At 49.3% G+C, this 21,791-nt stretch overlaps 1 protein-coding gene across 1 annotated transcript; it reads right to left on the bottom strand.

Moving 5' to 3' along the window:
* Positions 1–3,177: 3,177 nt before the first annotated feature.
* On the bottom strand, positions 3,178–7,809 carry LOC132579263 (uncharacterized). The gene is made up of 2 exons (XM_060249514.1): positions 7,213–7,809; positions 3,178–3,916 (listed from the first exon to the last, which is right to left on the bottom strand). The coding sequence occupies exons 1-2, from the start codon at positions 7,514–7,516 to the stop codon at positions 3,525–3,527; spliced, it is 696 nt and encodes a 231-aa protein (XP_060105497.1). The 5' UTR covers positions 7,517–7,809; the 3' UTR covers positions 3,178–3,524.
* Positions 7,810–21,791: the final 13,982 nt, after the last annotated feature.

The following is a 21,791-nucleotide window of genomic DNA, read 5'->3' as shown; positions in this document are numbered from 1 at the left end:
AAGACCTCACCTGGAGTATTGTGTTCAGTTTTGGGCACCACATTTTAAGAAGAATATAGACAAGCTGGAACGGGTCCAGAGGAGGGCGACAAAGATGAGGGGTCTGGAAACCAAGTCCTATGAGGAAAGGTTGAAGGAGCTGGGGATGTTTAGCCTGGAGAGGCAGCGGCTGAGAGGTGATAGGATCACCATCTTCAAGTACTTGAAGGGCTGTCATATAGAGGATGGTGTGGAATTGTTTTCTGTGGCCCCAGAAGGTAGGACCAGAACCAATGGGTTGAAATTAAATCAAAAGCGTTTCCGGCTAAACATTAGAAAGAACTTCCTGACCATTAGATCGATTCCTCAGTGGAACAGGTTTCCTTGGGAGGTGGTGGGCTCTCCTTCCTTGTAGCTTTTTAAACAGAGGCTGGATGGCCATATGACAGCAATGAAGATATTGTGAATTTAGGGGAAGGTATTTGTGAGTTTCCTGCATTGTGCAGGGGGTTGGACTAGATGACCCTAGAGGTCCCTTCCAACTCTGATTCCATAACATAGTTAAGCTCAGAATTTGCAGGGATATTGCAGTCTCAGCTGCAATTCATTCCCATCCAAGGTTCTGGGGTGCTCTCTCTTTCTTGTGCACCTGCTTTTTAAAAAGGCCCATTTTTCAGAACTCCGCTTAGTTGCAGAAACCATTTAGCAGGGCTTCCTGCGTCAAAATTATCCAAGAGGAAACAATATATTTCTACTTCTATGTGGCATTCTTAGATCCACTTTTCTGATCAGCCTTGTTAGTGGTGCTTTTCAGCAATAGGATATTACCCTTTTCCACAGCAATGAGCAGTCGCTATAAAATATTCTGTCTGGTACAGTCAAAGAGCCCCTTTCTGGCTGTGTCTGACCCACTGTGGGAGACACAGGAAATACAAGGCACAGCTTGGAATGAGCTGCCTGCGCACAGAGCCACTGTTAACTGTAAACGGCTTAGAAGACAGGCTACTGGGGAGATACGTTTGCTACACAGGGTTGTCAGTCACCTGGAAGAGAGACCAGAACATAAAACTCTTTTGTGCTTCAAGCTCTGCTGGGTTGGTGCTTGAGAGCTTAAAGGAGGAAGGGCCACGGCTTAGTGGGAGAACATATGAAGCTGCCTTATACTGAATCAGACCTTTGGTCTATCAAAGTCAGTATTGTCTTCTCAGACTGGCAGCGGCTCTCCAGGGTCTCAAGCTGAGGTTTTGCACACCTATTTGCCTGGACCCCTTTTTAGTGGAGGTGCCAGGGGTTGAACCTGGGACCTTCTGCTTCCCAAGCAGATGCTCTACCACTGAGCCACCGTCCCTCCCCAGAGAGTATCTGCTTGGGACACAAAAGGTCTCAGGTTCAATCCTGGCATTTCCAGTAAGAATCAAGCAGTAGGTGATGTGAAAGAGCTCTTCCTGAGACCCTGGAGAGCCACTGCCAGTCTGAGAAGACCAGACTCTGACAGAGCACTGGCCTGGTTCAGTGTATGGCAGCCTCATGTGTTCGAACACCAGTGTGTCTGCAGGAAAGGGGGAAGCACTACAGACGTCAGGTGCTACTCCAAAAAACCCCGGGGAAGCAAGCTCCCATTCCTTCCTCAGAGAGGCAACACCACCTGCACATGGCTCTCTTCTAGAAAGATGTGGCTGGCTGTGTGCACACGCAAAGCGAGTTCATTGCTTCTGCTTCCCCCAGCCTGTGCCTGGCGCATCCGTTCTGTAAAACGGCATTTGCAGCGAAGACAAAAAAAAAATCCAGTCTGTCTGGCCAAACTGACCAAGTGAATCTCCCCATCACGTGCCCGCCTCTTGCTCCCATTTTATAGCCCACTGCAGCGAACTTGCACCATCGCTTAGTTTCCACCCAGGCAAAAAGCAACCTAAATGGTAAAAAAAATCATTGGCTTGGCTAGAGCAGTGAAGGCCGCTGCGCTTGTTCTTTCTGTCAAGAGAAGCAGAGCAACAATCATGGCAGAATACTGGGCAGAACAATACTGGGCAACCATGGCAGAACAATACTTCTCCTTACTGGGAGAAGCACACTTTATTTCATAAGACCTGCTTTGCTTGCTTAAAATTCCCTCCCTCCTAACAAGCAACTGTGTTCTTAGGACGCCTGAGACCTTCTGGAAGGGCTACCAACCTCCAGGCGATGGCTGGTGATCTCCTGCTGTAACAACTGACCTCCAGATCCACCTAGAGAAAACAGCCACTTTGGGATGGTGGACTCTATGGTGGTTTGAAGTCCTTCCCCAAACCTCACCCTCATCAGGCTCCCCCTCCCCAATCTCCAAGTACTTCAGAACCCAAAGTTGGCAACCCTGGCCTCAGGATGGCCCATTGGGTATCAGTGGCTCCCGTCCTTCAAGCTCTGCACCCGCTTGAGGCCCTGACCGCCCAGCGTTAGTCAAGCTGCTGCACTGCCGCTTTGCCTTCTAAATCCCACCAGCTGTACGTAGCTCTCCTTCCTGCACCTCATTCCTCACCTGAAGAAGTGTGCAGCCACACAAAAGCTTCCATTCTGAATAAAACTTTTGTTGGTCTTAAAGGTGCTTCTTGACTTTGCTTTGTTCTACTGCTTCAGACCAACACGGCTGCCCACCTAAATCTCTGTAAAATCGCCCCGTCTTGTTGAAATTTTGGTTTTGTCTGCAAAGTGCCGTCAAGTCACAGAGAGATGTTTAAGGCCCAGAGAGATGAGCAGAGGTGGTTGGCTGCTGCCTGCCTGCGCGTAGTGACCCTGGGCTTCCTTGATGGTCTCCCATCCAAATGCTGCCCATGGCTGACCCTGTAGAAAGAGCAGGAGTCCAGCAGCTCCTTAAAGACTTACACAAATTGGTGGCCGGAGAGGAGCTTTCAAGACTGCTCACTTCTTCAGGGACTCACAGAAAGCTCCTGCCCTGCCTCAAGTTAGTCTTCAAGGTGCTGCTGGACGCTTGCTCTTTTTATCCTACTGTTACAGAAAGACTAACACAACTACCTGCCTTGATCTATTTCCGTGGCTGACCCTGTTTAAGTTTCTGAGGTCAGAGCAGACTGGGCCAGGGCAGGACTAGTTAAGCCAGGGAGAGGAGAGGTTGTAAACTTGGGTCTTCAAAGGCTCAGATTAGGAGACCTTTAGCACACAATACCCTGACATCATAGTGTAAAGAAGAGCCGGCACAAGTACTTTTTTCCCTGTAGATTCTTTATTTACTCCAAACAGACACAGCTTCCAGCGAGGTGGCCTCCAGCGTTCCATAAAACCCACCCTTTCAAAACGCCTCCGTGAGCTGGGGGAGGAGGGAGTGCTTCCCCGTCAGCCCAACACACCACCCACAACAACAGCGAGTAACATCTTTGGGCATGTCCTGACACATTTTAAAAGGAACCCCCCCCCTCATTTTAGCCTATAATAAAAGCACAATCTCACATGTTTCCTGGACCCTAAAAAGATTCTAAAAACAAGCTGTGTGACTGCACGACATGCAGACACATCATCCGAGGTCAGCCCTCAAGTCAACTTGGATTCACAGGTTACTCGGCTGGCAAGGCAGGCTCCTCTGGGGGCCCCCCAGGCACAGGCTCCTCCAGGGCCTCGCTAGGCACAGGCTCCTCCGGGGGCCCCAGAACCACCACAGGACTCAAGACGCCATCATTCGCCCCAGCTGGCTGACAGAACTGAAGATGAGTATTTTCAGAGAGAGCGGGCGAGTCCTGGGGTTTGGAGGTGGGAAGCATGAACTTCAGCGCATTTGGCATTGAACGGACACCATAACAGGACCGAAGCCGGGAGGAAGAGGAGCCTCTGGTGGAGCCAGAACCGACGGCAGGGCCCCTGGGGGTGTCCTTCAGCCACAGCCAGGCACAGAAGAAGAGGATCAGGAAAACTGCTGGGACAATCAGAGCGATGGCGGAGCCCCAAAAACCTGGGCGGGGGGGAGACAGAAGAGTATCATTAGAAGCCTTATTCACTCCCATCTTCATTCCAGGCCACAGGGCTGCCTCCTCCCCCTCCCTCCACCAGCGAGCCCCCACATTCTCCAGGAGAAGCTTGGCATAGAGAAGAATAAAACCAGTTCAGCCCAACGAGGTGATCCAGAATAGCTCCTCCTCCTCCTCAACTGTATTTCACTGAACATATATATGAACATAAGAAGCTCCCTTATACTGAATCCGACCCTTGGTCCATCAAAGTCAGTATTGTCTTCTCAGACTGGCAGCGGCTCTCCAGGGTCTCCAGCTGAGGTTTTTCACACCTATTTGCCTGGACCCTTTTTTTGGAGATGCCAGGGATTGAACCTGGGACCTTCTGCTTCCCAAGCAGATGCTTTACCACTGAGCCACCATCCCTCCCCAAAACATGAACATATGAAGCTGCCTTATACTGAATCAGACCCTCGGTCCATCAAAGTCAGTATTGTCTTCTCAGACTGGCAGCGGCTCTCCAGGGTCTCAAGCGGAGGTTTTTCGCACCTATTTGCCTGGACCCTTTTTTGGAGATGCCAGGGATTGAACCTGGGACCTTCTGCTTCCCAAGCAGATGCTCTACCCCTGAGCCACCATCCCTCCCCTGCTCTCCAGGGTCTCAAGCTGAGGTTTTTCACACCTCTTTGCCTGGACCCTTTTTGGAGATGCCAGGGATTGAACCTGGGACCTTCTGCTTCCCGAGCAGATGCTCTACCACTGAGCCACCGTCCCTCCCCTTGAGGTGAGGCCCGTCCCACCCCCCACATTAGGAAGTACTGACTGGTGGTGGGGAGAGAAGCAGACTTTTGCACAGTTCCCGGTTAAGGGTGCCTATGCCAGCCTAAAGCTTCTCTTTCTACAGGAAAGAAATGGAAAGAAGTCATCTGCAAGATCCTATTTGGTACGAGGTGAACTTCAGAGGCTCAAAATATTCTCCAAGTGTTGAAAGCCGCCCCCACTCCCAGTTCGGCCTCAGGCGCCTCCAGAGCTGGATGCTGCAGGGAGCCTGGCTCATTGGAAGAGACTTTCCCAGTCCCAGTAGCAGAGGCCTCCAGAGCCAAAAGGATAAGCAGCAAAACCAACCAGGAAACTTAGGCACAAGGAGTTTCCTGATACACAAGAGAACCAGGTGCTTCAGTTCTTGATCCTGGCTGCTCTGTTCCACATACTGAGCCAGAAAAAGGCAAGCAATGGGGTTGCCAATGTCCAGGCAGGGTCTGAAGTCCTCCTAGAAAGCAGCTTACAGTATTCACCCATCCTCCATTTTACCCTCACAACACCCCCTGTGAGGCAGGCAGGCTAGGCTGAGAGTGGGTGACTGGGCCCAGGGCCACCCAGAAAGCTTCAAAGGAGCTATCTGGGTCTCTCAGACGCAACTCCCAAACTCTTCACCACAACACCACACTTGATCGCCAGACTTCAGAGATCAGCTTGGTGCACCGGCTAAGAACAATGGACTCCAGTCTGAAGAACTGAGTTTGATTCCCCATTTCTTCACCTGCTGGTGTGACCCTGCATCAGTCACAATTCTCCCAGAGCTCTAACAGCCCCCCACTGACCGTCTGTTGTGGTGAAAGAAAAAAGGAAGGCGATTGTAAGCCACTCACGAGTAAAGGGTGGGGTATAAAACCAATCTTCTCCTCTGGACAACATGGCAGCTCAATTGATTCTAGGTGAAGTTATCACTTTGTGTTTTAGCAATTTATTAATAACATATGGTTACAGTACTTAATTGTCTCTTTTCTATACTAACCCATATGATATTTCAACCCCCCCTCCCACCAATATTTGACTTCCCCGAAGTTACAAAATTTAGTTTCCATTATAAAGGTACCACTAACCAAGTTCATTATTTTTCTTTTCTCATTAATGCTAAAAAATTGTCCAATGTCCTTTAACATTCCACTCTTTCTCCATATATCCTTTAAATTTCTTCCACTCCTTTTTGAATATATCTAAATCAAAGTCTCTTAAGGTTTTCGTTAATTTGTCCATCCCACTCCACAATAAAACTTTCACAATCCAATCCCATTTCTCTGGTATTTTTCCCTGTTTCCACAGCTGCGCATACAGCGTCCTAGCATAGGTGAAGTCATCGCTTAAAGTCCACCCACCCCAGCCACTGCCCCCAAACCTCCAGGAATTTCTCAAGCCAAGAGTTGGCAACACTAAAGACAACGCAGGGGCTGGGGATCTTCCTGTAGAGAAAAGTCACGCAACTTTTTCTTTACCGACCTGCAGGGGCGCACGACACGACGGAGAATGCGCCCCACCTTGAGACCGCGGAAGCCCGAGGGGACGGGATGGAGCGGCCACCGGCACAGGCAGCTCCCAAGGCAAGTCAACTCATGCACGGGGAGCAGAACTGCCAGAATCCATGGAACCACCACGGAGGTGATTTCAGAGGCAGAAGTAGCTGGAGGCCCAACAGCAGAGCCAGCCGCTCCCTTTCCAGCCCCCCCCCCCCAGGACTTCCGCAAGGCCTTTGGCTGCTCTGCTCGAGTTGCCAGGCGGCCAGGGGAGGGCAGCAGCAGGGACAGGATCCCCCCCCCCCACCGGCTTCCAAGGAGAGCCACACGCAGGTCCCAGAAAGTGGGCAGCCCGGGTAAGGTAAGGTTGCCAAGTCCAATTCAAGAAATATCTGGGGATTTTGGGGGTGGAGCCAGGAGACATTGGGGGTGGCAAGCATAATTGAACTCCAAAGGGAGTTTTGGCCATCACATTTCAAGGGACGGCATATCTTTTAAATGCCTTCCTTCCATAGGAAATAATGAAGGATAGGGGCACCTTCTTTCGGGGCTCATAGAATTGAACCCCCTAGTCCAATCTTTATGAAACTTGGGGAGTAATTTGGGGAGAGCCACTGGATAATATGCTGAAAATTTGGTGCCTCTACCTCAAAAAACAGGACCCCCAGAGCCCCAGATACCCGTGAATAAATTCTCCATTATTTTCTATGGGAATAAGTCTTCATAGGGAATCATGAGTACCCAGCAGACATTTCCCTCCCCTCCCCCCGCTTTCTGATGACCCTGAAGCGGGGGGAGGGCCTCCAAACCAGGGGATCCCCTGCCCCCACCTGGGGATTGGCAACCCTAAGCCCGGGGTGAAGGAGGCCACGCCCGGGAAGGCATCCTGGACGGGAAGGGCTGCCCGGCGCCGCTTCCTCGAAGGAGCCCGCAGAGCCGCCCGTCGAGGCAGGAAAGCTGCCCAACAGGCTGGACTCCCCCCCCCCCCCGGGCTGCAGCCGCCTTACCCCCGCCGGAGCTCGACGCCGAGCCAGACGCGGCAGGCAGGGGATCGTCGACGGGGCAGACGTCGTCCAGCCAGCCTTGGGGGACGTTGGTCTGGTGCTGGGCGAAGCAGAGGCCGCAGCAGTAGGTCTCCTGCAGGTCGTCGGGGTTCACGGGGCACTCGCTGGCGCCCACCGGCCACTCCACGCTCTCGGCCCACCACTCGCAGCACTCCTCGTCCACCTCGAAGGCGAGCGCCCCCCGCAGGCAACACGCCAGCAGCGCCACCAGGCCCGCAACCCAGCGCCACCGCCGCTGCTGCTCCATGGCCGGCAAGTCTCAAGCCGGAGCCCGCCGCAGCCGCTTTTTATAGCGGCCCGAGCGGCTCCACTTCATGAGGACTGGCGCCCTGCCTCCTCGCCCCCGCCCCTCCACAAGGGCCCAGCCAATCCCGTGCCCCTGCGGGCCCCTCGCCGCCCAGCGATTGGCCCCCAAGGACACAGGGCGGCCGGGAAGAGCCCCGGGCACGGCTGCGTTGGACGTGAGCCTTCGGGAGTGCCGTGACGGGGCTTGCCCTTGAAGAAAGGGTCGTGGGGTTGCCGCTTCCGAATCTGTTTTGTGTAGCCATACTTGGGAGGTGTAATTGCTAAGTAGGCAAGACGCACCTGCAAGCAAACACCTTTGAATGAGGCTGGAATTTCTGCCAGTCACCTTGTTGAGGGACTTGGAGGTGCACAGCGAATTGTGTGCTCGTTCAGTAAACTCGCATTTCCTTGGAAGGGAGTGTATGCCATTTCACTTAGCAGGACAGACTCCTGAGTAGGCATGGGATTGCGCTAGAAGGCTTATTTATTAACTGGCTTCATTTGTACCCCGTCTTGAGGACGAGGCTTGTTGGGTCATCCTTATCCTCCTCTCCTTTCATCCTCACGACAACCCTGTGAGGTAGTTGAGGCTGAAAGCATGTGACTAGCCCAGCAGGCTCCCATGGGATGAGTGGGGATTCAAATCCAGGGCTCCCAGAGCCTAGTCCAACACTATAACCACCACATCACACTGGCTCTCAAGACTGTGATCCTCCTAGCACAGTGGTGCCAAAAAGGATCACAGGGACCGGTTTTGTGGAAGGCAATTTTTCTACCGGGGGGGGGGGGGGGGCGGGATGGTTTCGGGATGATACAATTGTGCACTTTATTTTGGTGTGGTGGTTAAGCGCATGGACTCTTATCTGAGGGAACTGGGGTTGATTCCCCACTCCTCCACTTGCACCTGCTGGAATGGCCTTGGGTCAGCCATAGCTCTCACAGGAGTTGTCCTTGAAAGGGCAGCTGCTATAAGAGCTCTCTCAGCCCCACCTCTCACAGGGTGTCTGTTGTGGGGGAAAGAGATAAAGGAGATTGTGAGCTGCTCTGAGATTCAGAGTAGAGGGCAGGCTATAAATCCGATGTGTTGTTGTTGATCTTGTTATTAATTACTCCTACTACTACTACATTGTAATATATAATTAAATAATTATCCAACTCATGGCCCGGTTGCTAACAGGCCATAAACCAGTACCAGTCCATGGACCAGGGGTTGGGGACCCCTGTCCTAGCACACTGGACCCTCTCGCTGTCCCTTTAACATCAGTCTGATCTGCAGCAAAGTCCAGATCAGGGGTGACCAAACTTGCTTAACATAAAAGCCACATAGAATAGACGTCAGATGTTTGAGAGCCACAAGGAAGGAAGGAAGCAGGCAGGCAAATAGATGGGGGAGGGAGAGAGAGGAGGAAAGAAAGCAGCTTTAACTTTAAATACATTCTCCAAGCCACCAGCTATAATAAATGCCTTTTCCAAGCTGGCTGACGGGGGGGGGGGCTTCAAGAGCCACATAAGATGTGTGAAAGTGGCATATGTGGCTCCAGATGATGTTGTCTAGCTCAGGGGTCAAGAGCCACATAGAAAAAATGTCAGATGTCTGAGAGCCACAAGACATGAACATCAGATGTTTGAGGGAAGGAAGGCAAATAGATGGGAGGAGCGAGAGGTGGAAAGAAAGAAACTTTGACTTTAAATGCATTCTCCAAGCTGCCAGCTGGCTTGGCTTGGAGAAGTGATTTAAAGAAAGAAATGCCTTCTCCAAGTCTGCTGACAGGGCAGTGGGGGCTTCAAGAGCCACACAATAAGTGTGAAAGAGCCACACGTGGCTTCTGAGCCACAGTTTGGCCACCCATGGTCTAGCTCCATGTCATGAAAAGATTCAAACTGCATATTTCTACTCATGCAGCCTCTCTTAAAGGAGCAGGATGTTTTTTCTAGGCCAGCAGGAGACCCTAAAGTTATAAAAAATGTACACCAATTTTCCTCTTGGCTTATAAGTAATAATTAAAACAACAGATTAAAACCAAATACAATAACCCCCCCCCCAAAAGATGCCTGCTGTTCATACCCCATCAAAAGCCCTCGCAAACAAGACTTACGGGTCCCTTGAAGATTTCTGGGGTGGGGGAACTCCCCTCATAATGAAGATCCTGCTCTAGATTCCAGGCCTGTGGCAATCTTGTCTGGTTCAGGGCCACCCTGGGATATTTTGGTCAAGGAGGGCACCATTAGAAGGCAGCCCAGATTCAGGTGGGCAGCCTTCTGGTCTGAAGCAGCAGAACAAAGCCTGAGTCCAGGGGGGCACCTTGAAGTTTTATTCATGGTATAAACTTTTGTGTACAGGCACACTTCTTCAGAAAGATGGAGCAGAACCTCCACTGCTTATAGGAGAGGGATGGGGGTTGTCAGGAAGGGCCTTTTAGAGTCAAGATATTGGGTGCGATTAGAGCTGAGATAGAATGGAAGAAAGATCTAATGAATGGCAGTAAATTAGCATACAAATGCAAGAGATAACAAACAGGTATAGGAATGATGCTTAAGTCCAGTGGCACTTTACAAGACAAATAAAGTTCAATTCTGGGTACAAGCGAGAACAAAGAGACTTAGTATGTACACTAATTCAGATACACTGCGCAGATTTCCTCAAATATTACACGGTGAGTGGGGTTTCCCAGGAAGAGCCAATTAGAGCCAAGATGCCTAAGTAACTTAGCAATAAATACAGCTGAGGTCAGAATAACACATTAGGTAAGCTATGGTAAGTTGGTATATGGATAATAAAGCAGTTAAAAAGCAGATGTGAGAACTAAGTTTGTGTCCAATGGCACCTCCAAGACCAACAAAGTTTGATTACTGGATATAATTGAGAACTGAGTGACTTAGCGTGTAGTGAGATAAGAAGCCAATATCTGTTAAGTCCTGGGGGTCCATACGTCTGAGTTTGTAATAACTTGTAATTCACCAGTCTCCCATTCCCATCTGTTCCTGAAGTTCCTTTGCAATAAAACAGCTACATTGAGGTCACCCATTGAATGTCCTGGAAGACTGAAGTGTTCTAAAAGTTTCTCAATTTTGTGATTCTTGATGTTAGATTTGTGTCCCTTTATCCTTCGGCGTTTGCCCGAAGCAATACTTAGGGGAGTGGGCTGTGGCAATATTGTCTGATTCATCGCTGCCCTGAGGTATCTTGGTTGGAGCATCACCAAGAGATTGCTGTAGCAACGCTCATGTCTGATTCATTGCTGCCCTGAGGTATCTTGGTTGGAGCATCACCAAGAGATTGCTGTAGCAACGCTCATGCAGGAGGCCCTGGGTTCAAGAGGATCAGGTAGGAGGTGAGGGGCAACTGGAGACCCCCTGCCAGTCAGAGCTGGCAAAGATGGCATCGATGAATTAAAGGCCTGACTCAGTAGAAGGCTAGTGCTTTATATTGCTGAAGGTGAAATGCCAAGGGATCAGAAATGAACTCCTACATACACTCTTCTGACACCACTTTTGGGGTTTGTGCCTTATGTATAGCATATGTAAACACACATTGTTCATAGGATGCTGCCTTTAAAACATGGTGGGACACTTTAGTTGACAGGAAGTATCAACTTTTGTTATTGTGCCCAACTTAGGGTTGCCAACACACTTGAAGAAAAATGTCATCAATCTGCAGCCAATTTGTGGTGAGCCCGCAAGGAGTTCTCAAGGCAAGTGAAGTTCAGAGGAGCCTTGCCATCATCTGTCTGCACCCTGAACTTCCTTGGTGACCCTGAACTTCCTTGGTGGTTTCCCATTCAAGAGCCCACCCTGCTTAGCTTCTGCAATCAGATGAGGTCAGGCTAGCCAGACCTTTAAGGGTTCCTTTAAGGGAGCCTTAATGTGTGAAAACAAGCAGCTGAAGCTTTTCATGGCATAGAGAGAAATAAGGCCACCTGGTATTTGCTGCGGACCAAACCGATATTAAAGGGGCAGAGAGTGGGACCACTTCAAAAGCTGGCAACTCTGGGGAGTGTCAATTGTGCTCCAGAACAGGCACCCAGAGCTCAGATTGCTGTCTGAAGAACAGAGCGACTCCTGAGAAAATAGACATCAGAAGAGCCCTGCTGGATCAGACTCATGGCCCATCTAGTCCAGCATCCCATCTCACACAGTGGCCAGCCACTTCCTCTAGATCAGAGGTGGCCAAACTGTGACTGGGGAGCCACATGTGGCTCTTTCCGGAATTCCCCCATCACCCAGTGCCAGGATGCAATATGAGGGGGGAGGCCTCGGCCTCTCTGCCCTGTTGTTGGCCCTCCAGAGGAACTGGTTGGCAACTGTATGAGACGGGATGCTGGACTCAATGCACCACTGGCCTGATCCAGAAGGGCTCTTCTGATGTTCTTAACTGTGTGTGTGGGGGGGGGGGGTTTCCACATTAATAGGAAACAGAAAGTAATTCCTTCCAGTATGAAAATTGCCATGTCAGGGAGAAACAGGCCCAGCCCAGCCTTCACCCTACATACAGGGTTGCCAACGCACCTGGAGAGAATGAAGGCCCTGTGTTGTATGCATATGTAGAGACTGACCTGTTGAAAGCCTTGAGCCAGACTGCCTGAGGAAAAAGTGTCCCCCTCCCCCCCCCCAAATAGATAACTGGCAAGCCAACTGCAGGTGGAAGTGTCAGGTGCTGCTCAGTGCTGGTGGAAAGTGCCATCAAGTCACAGCTAACTTATGGCAACCGTGTAGATTTGTGATTCTTTTAATGTGCTAAAAACATCCCCATGATTCTACGTACCAACTCACTGCCCACTTATATTAAGAACTGCTGCTTGCCATTCCCATTTTGTCTGATGAAGTCTGCTTAAGAGCACACGGAAGCTTAAATTCTGAATAAAACTGAGTTGGTCTTAAAGGTGTGCTTGTCTGCTGCTTTGTTTTATGGCAACCGTGTAAGGTTTTTGAGGCAGACAACAGACTTTCAAAGGTGATTTGCCATGTCTGGCTAGGGTTGCCAAGTCCAATTCAAGAAATATCTGGGAACTTTGGGGGTGGAGCCAAGAGACTTTGGGGGTGGAGCCAGGAGACATTGGGGTGGAGCCAGGAGCAATGAGCAGGGAAGCATAATTGAACTCCAAAGGGAGTTTTGGCCATCACATTTCAAGGGACCGCACATCTTTTAAATGCCTTCCTTCCATAGCAAATAATGAAGGATAGGGGCACCTTATTTGGGGGCTCATAGAATTGGACCCCTTGGTTCAATCTTTTTGAAATTTAGGGAGTGTTTTGGGGAGAGCCACTGGATACTATACTGAAAATTTGGTGCCTCTACCTCAAAAAACAGGGCCCCCAGTGCCCAGATACCCATGGATAAATTCTCCATGATTTTCTATGGGAATAAATCTCCATAGGGAATAACAGAGTTCCCAGCAGACAATTCCCTCCCCTCCCCCTGCTTTCTGATGACCGTAAAGCAGGGGGAGGCCTCCAAACCGGGGGATCCCCTGCCCCTACCTGGGATTGGCCTCTGAGTAGCGACATAGGAGTTCCTTGGTGGTTTGCCATCCAATCACTAACCAGGGCTGACCTGCTTAGCTTCTGAGATCAGAAGAATGGAAGAACCTAAGAAAAGCCCCGCTAGATCAAACCAATAGCCCAGCATCCTGTCTCACACCGTGGCCAATCACTTCCTCTGGAGAGCCAACAACAGAGCATGGAGGCCGAGGCCTTCTCCTGGTGTTGCCTCCTGGCACTGGGATTCAGAGGTTGCCTGCCTCTGGACATGGTAGTTCTCTTTAGTCTCCAAAGGAAGTTTAGAGTACTAGGAAGGGGCCAAAAGTTAAAAACAGCAATAGCGAAAAACAAAAGTACATGTGTTTATTACAAAACGAGACCCTGGAGAGCTGCTACCAGTCTGAGTAGACAATACTGACTTTGATGGACCAAGGGTCTGATTCAGTATAAGGTAGCTTCATATGTTCGTATTAAAACTTCATAGGGCCTAAATGAAGCCTTATCACTGGCCCCGATAAGGGAATTTTACTTGTGCTATTAGGACCCAAACTGGAAGGTGTAATATTATTGGCAATATTACTGTTTCCAGCATATGTAATTGCTGCTGACATAAAGCCAAGATACGTTTGTGGCCTCTGAATTTTTTTTTTAGGGGGGGGGGGGGAGGAATCATTTCCAAATTGGAACATTCCATTTTAGATCCTATATTAAGTGTTTCTTGCCTTACAAGAGTAACAGGGACCTTGTTGTATGTTGTAATTTGTACTGTTTGACCTCTAAAGGAGGCCTGTGCAGGCTGAAACGCCTCAGGCCTTACATACTAGTTCCTTTTGGTGCAGTTGTCATTTTGATGATTTCATGAGGCTTCATTTGGGCCCCTACAAGGTTTTTAATATGTTTTTGTAATAAGCACCTGTACCTTTGTTTTTAACTCTTGCTGTTTTTTAACTTTTGGGACCTTACTAGTACTCTAATCTTCTTTTGGAGGTTTTTGCTTGGTTGGCTGAGTTTCTTTTCACTTCTCTTTTTGGTTCCCTTTAGTCACCAGGGTAGTAGCCACTGATAGAACTAGGGTTGCCAAGTCCAATTTAAGAAATATCTGAGGACTTTGGGGGTGGAGCCAGGAGACATTATGGGTGGAGCCAAGATCAAGGCTGTGACAAGCATAATTGAACGCCAAAGGGAGTTCTGGCCATCACATTTAAAGGGACAGAACACCTTTTCAATGCCCTCCTTCCATAGGAAATAATGAAGGATATGGGTACCTTCTTTTGGGGCTCATAGAATTGGTCCAATCTTTCTGAAACTTGGGGGGTATTTTGGGGAGAGGCATTAGATGCTATACTGAAAATTTGGTGCATCTACCCCCAAAAACAGCCCCCCCAGAGCCCCAGATACTCGCAGATCAATTCTCCATGATTTTCTATGGGAATAAATCTCCATAGGGGAATAACAGAGTTCCCAGCAGACATTTGCCTCCCCTCCCCCCGCTTTCTGACGACCCTGAAGCGGGGGGAGGGCCTCCAAACCGGGGGATCCCCTGCCCCCACCTGGGAATTGGCAACCCTAGATAGAACTATCCTCCGTAAATCCATCTAATTCAGTTCCCCTTTTAATCTGACAAAATTGGGCTACGTGGCCAATCCAGGCCAGGGCACTCATATTAAGCCACGGTGTCAAACTAATTTGTAACGAGGGCCAAATCTGACATAAATGAGACCTTGTTGGGCTGAGCTATGTTGGGCCAGGCCGTGTGTGTGCCTATTTAAGACTAGGTAGTAGAGATAAAAAAAAAAAAAATTATAAAGGACACAAACACAACTGTTTTTTTTTTTTTTTAAACCCCTTAAAACATGCTTAAAACCTTAGCACTTGTTGGTCTTCAAGGTGCTTTCTTTGTATCTCTCCCATGGGACCCAGGGAACTGGGCAAAGGAAGCTCTGGCTCTTTCCTTCCTTCCCCAGGGGACCAGGAAGGGGAGGAGCCTCAGCAATAGAAGGAAGAGATAATAAACACAACTGGAACCCGTGTACTCAATGGAGAACAATGGAACGGGTATGCTCAATGGAGAGCCAGCAGCACCTGTAGAAGAGCATGTGTTAATCCATGTGTAAAGAAAGTTAGCTAAGGCTCCGCATAACGTTGAGAGAAGGAGGCTGATGAAGGATATTCTATCGAAATCGCGAGGAGTCCTGCAATAAGCGGTTCTTCCTTACTTTCTCTGTGCCGTTTGTTGTCGAACGCTGAGTTCAAAGGATTTTGCCCACCCCTGTGTCTGTTAGAAGAAGCTGACTTTTAGGCTGTGGAAAGACTTTGTGGGGACATTACTTATACTGTACACTCAGTGTTCTGTTCTTTTTGTTCAACTCAGTTTGCACTAAATATATTTGTGCGGGGTTTTGTGAAAGTTACATTGTTTCCGGTGATTTCCTTATATTATCCAATAGAAGGAAGAGAAGCTTGGCTTAGTGGCTTTGCTGTTCAGTTGAGAGAGCCTGGCAAAGCAAGCTCTCCCTCCTCCCCAAGGGAGGAGCCTCAGCAAATGGAGAAAATAGAGGCTTTGCTTTGTAGCTTCTGTGCGATTGAGCAAGCCTGGCAAAGCAAGCTGTTATGCAGCAAGAAGTAAGAGAGAGAGGGGGAAGGAAGGAAGCAGATGACAGCCAGTTTCTCAGGGGTCTGATTGGAGCCTTCTGGGGGCCTGATTCGGCCCCCAGGCCATGAGTTTGACATCCCTGTTCTAAGGCCTATTAAATAAGGAGAGCACAATCCACACTTTTGCATCTGCCCAGCCTGTCTGTGCTCAAGCGGAAGTGAGCCAAGCTGGATCTTGCCCAGCTAAGAAGAAGAACGTGCTGCTAAGTCGCAGCTGACTCATGCCAACCCCACCACAGGGCATTCCAGGCATGAGAGAACATATGAACATATGAAGCTGCCTTATACTGAATCAGACCTTTGGTCCATCAAAGTCAGTATTGTCTTCTCAGACTGGCAGTGGCTCTCCAGGGTCTCAAGCATTTCTTGGCTCCGGGTGGCAACCCTGGACTTCCTTAGTGGTCTCCCATCCAAGAAATTTTGCTTGAGACAATGCTGACCATCTTGGAATAATATGGACGTTGTATGCAATGCCTCTTTGAGAAAGAATTCAAAGGAAACGGCTTCAGAGGTCAACAGTATAACCGTTTTTGCACACAGCTCACCTCGCAGTCACAATCCTGTTCCCTCCGCAGCGTCCGGTTGGATTTCCCACCCCAGTTTACATTTGCTACGCAAAAGCCGCAGCACTTCCTGTAACTCCGGCGCAGATGGTGGGAAATCCGACAGACGCTGCGGAGGGAGCAGGCTTGTGACTGCGAGGCGAGCTGTGTGCGAAAACAGTTTATCTGTCAGAGGCCGAGCAATTTGCCAGTGCCGCCGTTATGAATATCAGCCTTTGAATGGAAACTGATGAATGACATTGACAAAAGACTTCATGCACTTTAAGAAACATAGGTTCTGCACAAGCACTTTCCCCCTGCTCTTTTGAGAGGCTGAGAAGACGCTTACACTTTAAGGATATTTATGAGAGCTTTTCTATAATACACTGTACCTATGTCGTATATATTAATTTGGACGCATGAATTGTTGTAAAAATTGGTATATTATTGTGCTTTTTATTACTTATTCACAGCTATTGGCATTCTGTGGTTTACTATGTGTTGAAAGGCAAGTTCTTAAGTTACAAGATCTAGGCATGCTAGCCTCCATGTTGGACCTGGGGATCCCATGGGAATTACAGGTCATCTCTATACTATAGGGGAGGGATGGTGGATCAGTGGTAGAGCATCTGCTTGGGAAGCAGAAGGTCCCAGGTTCAATCCCTGGCATCTCCAAAAAAGGGTCCAGGCAAAGAGGTGTGAAAAACCTCAGCTTGAGACCCTGGAGAGCCGCTGCCAGTCGGAGAAGACAATACTGACTTGGATGGACCAAAGGTCTGATTCAGTATAAGGCAGCTTCAGATGTTCATATAGAAATCAGATCCCCTGGAGAAAATGGATTCTTCCGAGGGGGAGCTCTATGCCATTGTTTCCCTCTGAGGTCCCTGTCTCCCCCAGGCTCCACCCCCAAATCTTCAGGAGTTTCCCAGCAGACCTCGGTAAAGGAGGCATGAGAAGCCAGGCTGGTTAAGATAGGAGGAAAACTTCCACAATCATGGGGTTGAATATGGAGACAAACTCGACAAGGGTATTCTCATTTGTATTAATAACAAGATGCACATTCCAGGCTGACCTTCCCAAGAGGCTGGTACCGTTTGAGAAGCATTTTTAGCCCAAAACAGGAGTCTTTGAGGTGGCAAAGACTCACACACATTGACTTTGGCATAAGGGCAAAACAATTGTGTCAGAGACAGTGGGAGAATAATCCGGCCCCCTCCCGGCCGCACCGCCATCACGGCTAAGGCCAGGGGCCGCTTTTGCCTCCCCGGACGGATGGGGGGCTAACAGGCCTTCTCGTCCATCTGGGGATCTGATAGGGTTGCCAAGTCCAATTCAAGAAATATCTGGGGACTTTGGGGGTGGAGCCAGGAGACATTAGGGGTGGAGCCAAGATCAAGGCTGTGACAAGCATCATTGAACTCCAAAGGGAGTTCTGGCCATCACACTGAAAGGGACAGCACACCTTTTCAATGCCTTCCTTCCATAGGAAATAATGGAGGATAGGGGCACCTTCTTTTGGGGCTCATAGAATTGGACCCCTGGTCCAATCTTTTTGAAACTTGGGGGGGTATTTTGGGGAGAAGTACTAGATGCTATACTGAAAGTTTGGTGCCTGTATCCCAAAAAACAGCCCCCCCAGAGCCCCAGATACCCGCGGAGCAATTCTCCATTATTTTCTATGGGAATAAATCTCCATAGGGAATAATAGAGTTCCCAGCACACATTTGCCTTCCCTCCCCCCGCTTTCTGGTGACCCTGAAGCGGGGGGATGGCCTCCAAACCAGGGGATCCCCTGCCTCCACCTGGGGATTGGCAACCCTAGGATCTGAGGAGGGCGGGGTGCCAGAGGCTTGATAAGCCCCCACCTCTGTCCAGGAGCACGCAGTTGCTCCCGGCGTCTTTCGGCCCTCCCTCCCACCCAACAATAGTGCAGGATTAGCCAGTCGCCGGTTTTCGGGCCAGGTAGGAATTTTTTCATCCCAACTGATTGGCCCTGGTTGGGTTGTTTTTCGCCTACCTTGCACTGTTCGATTAGGGTTGTTTGGTACCCTGTTAAGGCTGGTTAATTGGTCACTGGCTGGAGTTAGGTGGGGCATAGTATGATGTTACGGTGAGCACCCAGAGGTCTTCCTGTTCAGGGCTCTGGTCAGCTTCATCGGCAGCTGGGCTGTACGGCTCTCTGTTGTGGGGGGCCGGCCAGCGGCTGCCCTCGCCTTGTAAAGCTCCTGTGATTGGGAGGCTGGGAAGAGGGGGGGGGGCAGCCTAGATCCAGCTGCCCGGCAGTAGCCGCCTTGATGGCTTGTGTCGGGGACAGGCTGGCTCGCCCTGTTCAAGACAAGGCAGGGTAGGTTCTCCCCGGGCTTGTCTTGCTTTCTCGCCCCACACAGTTCATTGTTAATAAAGTGGCCCTGATTTTCACCCAACACATGTCTTTGCCTCATTATTCCGACTGGGGGGGGGGCAATAGGGTTGTTGCCATAGATCTGATGAAACACATCCTGTCTCTTTAAGAGAGCCCTCATACGTGGCAAAGGGCAGAAGCAGCTTTGCAGGACATGGAGGTAAATAACAACACCTGCTAAGCAACAGCCATGAAAGGGGCAGCACTCTTTTCCTGTAAGCAGCCGGCAACCCTGACTGTAGGCTAGAAACAGGGTTGCTAACCTCCAGGCAGGGGCTGGAGATCTCCAGGTGGTAGAGGTCACTTCGTCTGGAGAAAATGGCTGCCTTGGAAGGAGGCCTCTCTGGGATTACACCCTATTGAAGTCTGTTCCCACCCCACCTCCGGTGTTCCCCCAGTTTTTTTTTTCCAAACCAGAGCTGACAACTGTAGCTAGAAAGCTGATTCAGAAATTAATTGGATCCAGGTGGGCAGCCGTGGTGGTCTGAAGCAGTAGAACAAAGCAGGAGTCAAGTGGCACCTTTAAGACCAACAAGCTTTTATTCAGAATGTAAGCTTTGATGTGCAGGCACACTTCTTCAGACGAGGAATGAGATACAGTGAGCAGAGCTACATAGAGCCGGTGGGGTTTGGAATGCAAAGTGGTACAAAGTTAAAATCCAATAGCAGAATAGTAAAATTAGCAAATTCAGAAAACCTTCGCTCTGGGTTGCATTAGTGTGGAAAGCCAATAAAATAGTAACGTGTCAGAATGTGAGAATGTGTGTTAATTATTCTATTGCTAATAAGCCTGGGTCAAAATGAGGGCATTTCTTTCCCAGACGTTTTTCCTGTCCAACTAATTTACCTTTTAACATGTGACATAAATATATACTAGTTTGCCATTAGAAAAAAAATACATTAAAATATAGTGGAAGATGGGTTTAGTATATGTAATGAGATAAACAGCCAATATCCATTGTTTGAGTATGTCAATACAAAAACATTATTCTGATACACTATCCTAAAAGAGAAATACATTGGAATACTGTGGATATACAGCCATACTTGGTTTTACACAGCCATACTCTTTTACACTATCCTAAAAGAGAAATACACTGGAATACTGTGGATATACAGCCATACTTGGTTTTACACAGCCATACTCTTTTACACTATCCTAAAAGAGAAATACACTGGAATACTGTGGATATACAGCCATACTTGGTGAAAGTGGGTTTAGCATATGTAATGAGATTAAAAAAACACACCAATATCCTGTTCAGTCCTGGGGAGGTGTTTGTTCCAGGTTTCGTAACAATTTGTAATTCAGCAATTTCCCTCTCCGTTAGTGTGTTACTCTTCAAGTTCCTTCAAGGCTGCTATCTACTGAAGCCATGGTTGCCAGATCTGGCTTGGGAAATTCCTGGAGATGGGGGGGAGGACTGGAAAGGATTTGGGGAGGGGGCAGAGCTCAGTAGGGTATAATGTCACAGAGTGCACCCTCCAAAGCAGCCATTTTACCCAGGGGAACGGATCACTGTCACCTGGAGACCGCTTGCAATTCTGGGCGATCTCCAGACCCTACCTGAAGCTTGGCAAACCTAACCTGGAAAGACCTGCATGGTGGGGGAAAATGCTATGCTGGCTCCATTTGCACAAAACTACCTTAGCTTCTAAGAGCCCTGTGGCGCAGAGTGGTAAAGCTGCAGTACTGCAGTCTGAGCTCCCTGCTCATGACCTGAGTTCAATCCCAGCAGAAGCTGGGTTCAGGTTGCTGGCTCAAGGTTGACTCAGCCTTCCATCCTTCTGATGTCAGTAAAATGAGTCCCCAGCTTGCCGGGGGGAAAGTCTAGATGGCTGGGGAAGGCAATGGCAAACCACCTTGTAAAAAGTCTGCTATGAAAACGTTGTGAAAGCAACGTCACCCCAGAGTTGGAAACGACTGCTGCTCGCACAGGACTACCTTTACCCTTTTTTAACCTTAGCTTCTATTATAGGTACAGCAAAAGCCCCAAGGAAAAACCTCCCATTTTTGCTTGCCTTAGCCTGTAGAGCACCAGGGGTTCCCAGCGTTTTTGCAGGCACCTTTGAGTTCTGGTACAGCATGGTGGGCCCAGCTACAAAACAACTGCCACAAAACGGCTGCCACAGGAGGCAGGGTCAATCACAGTATGGCTCCCCTTCAGTCACACTGTGAAGATCCTTGTAGTGTAGCGACAGCTGCTGCCAAAGCAATTTCAAAACGTCTGCACAGCCGATCAGATGTCTTGTGGGCAACTCCCCCCCCCCCAAACCTGGGCCCCATCCACTGTCTAAAAAGCACATGGCAGGGGCCAGGAAAGGTATCAGCTCCACATTGGGGCTGTAGGGGGGTGAATGGCTATGCCCTTTTCAGATTACAGACCCAGCCAAACAGGGGACCCCCCCTCTGGAAAGCCAGATCCAAGACTTTTGTGAAATGAGGCTTGCTGTTCCCCATTCCTGTTCCAGCACTAAATTGGTGGTTTGAACAAGAAAAGGCTAATCTGGGAGTCATGCTAAGAAGAATGAATTGGACTGCATTAACAAGCAACTGAGACTGGCTGGTTTGGAGTGAGGGAGTCAGAAATCTGTGCAAACACTTGTTCGAGAGGCCAACACCCCACACTTTATTGACAGTTCAGCCGGAACAATCACAAAGCTGTATCAGACACACTACACTCAGAAGGCGCACACAGCTTGCTCGCCTATGTTGTCCCACCAACATTAAAAAGTTCCCAAAATGCCCAAGTTAGAGATGATGGCAATATGCCACGGGGCGCATCGCCCTGCAGCTCCAGAGAAAGGAATACAGCATTCGAGCTCCCAAACAGACCGTCAAGGATCATCCTTCCCAGGTAAGCCAGGCTGACCAAGCCACCTGGGAGAATGTTGAAGAATATTTGGTCCTATACAGCAGTTTCTTTGTAAAGAGCTAGTTGAAAGCACAGCTGCACTTTGCCTACTCACAGCTCAGACAAGACTCCATGGAACATCCTTGAAGAAGTTCTGCCCATAAAGGGAAGGCTGCGATTGGAAAACAAAAGGCATTGCAGAAAATGTCCTCCAATCCATTTTTTCTTCCCACCACCCATGTGTGGGAGACAAGTAACCCCATGGACACAAGATGTTTCCTTAGAGGCAGGGCCTTCCAAGCTCAGAGG

Source organism: Heteronotia binoei, chromosome 11 (assembly GCF_032191835.1).
Source record: "Heteronotia binoei isolate CCM8104 ecotype False Entrance Well chromosome 11, APGP_CSIRO_Hbin_v1, whole genome shotgun sequence".
Classification (NCBI taxonomy): Eukaryota; Metazoa; Chordata; class Lepidosauria; order Squamata; family Gekkonidae; genus Heteronotia; species Heteronotia binoei.
Note: the sequence above shows the minus strand (reverse complement) of the source record. Positions and strands in the feature narration are given on the sequence as shown.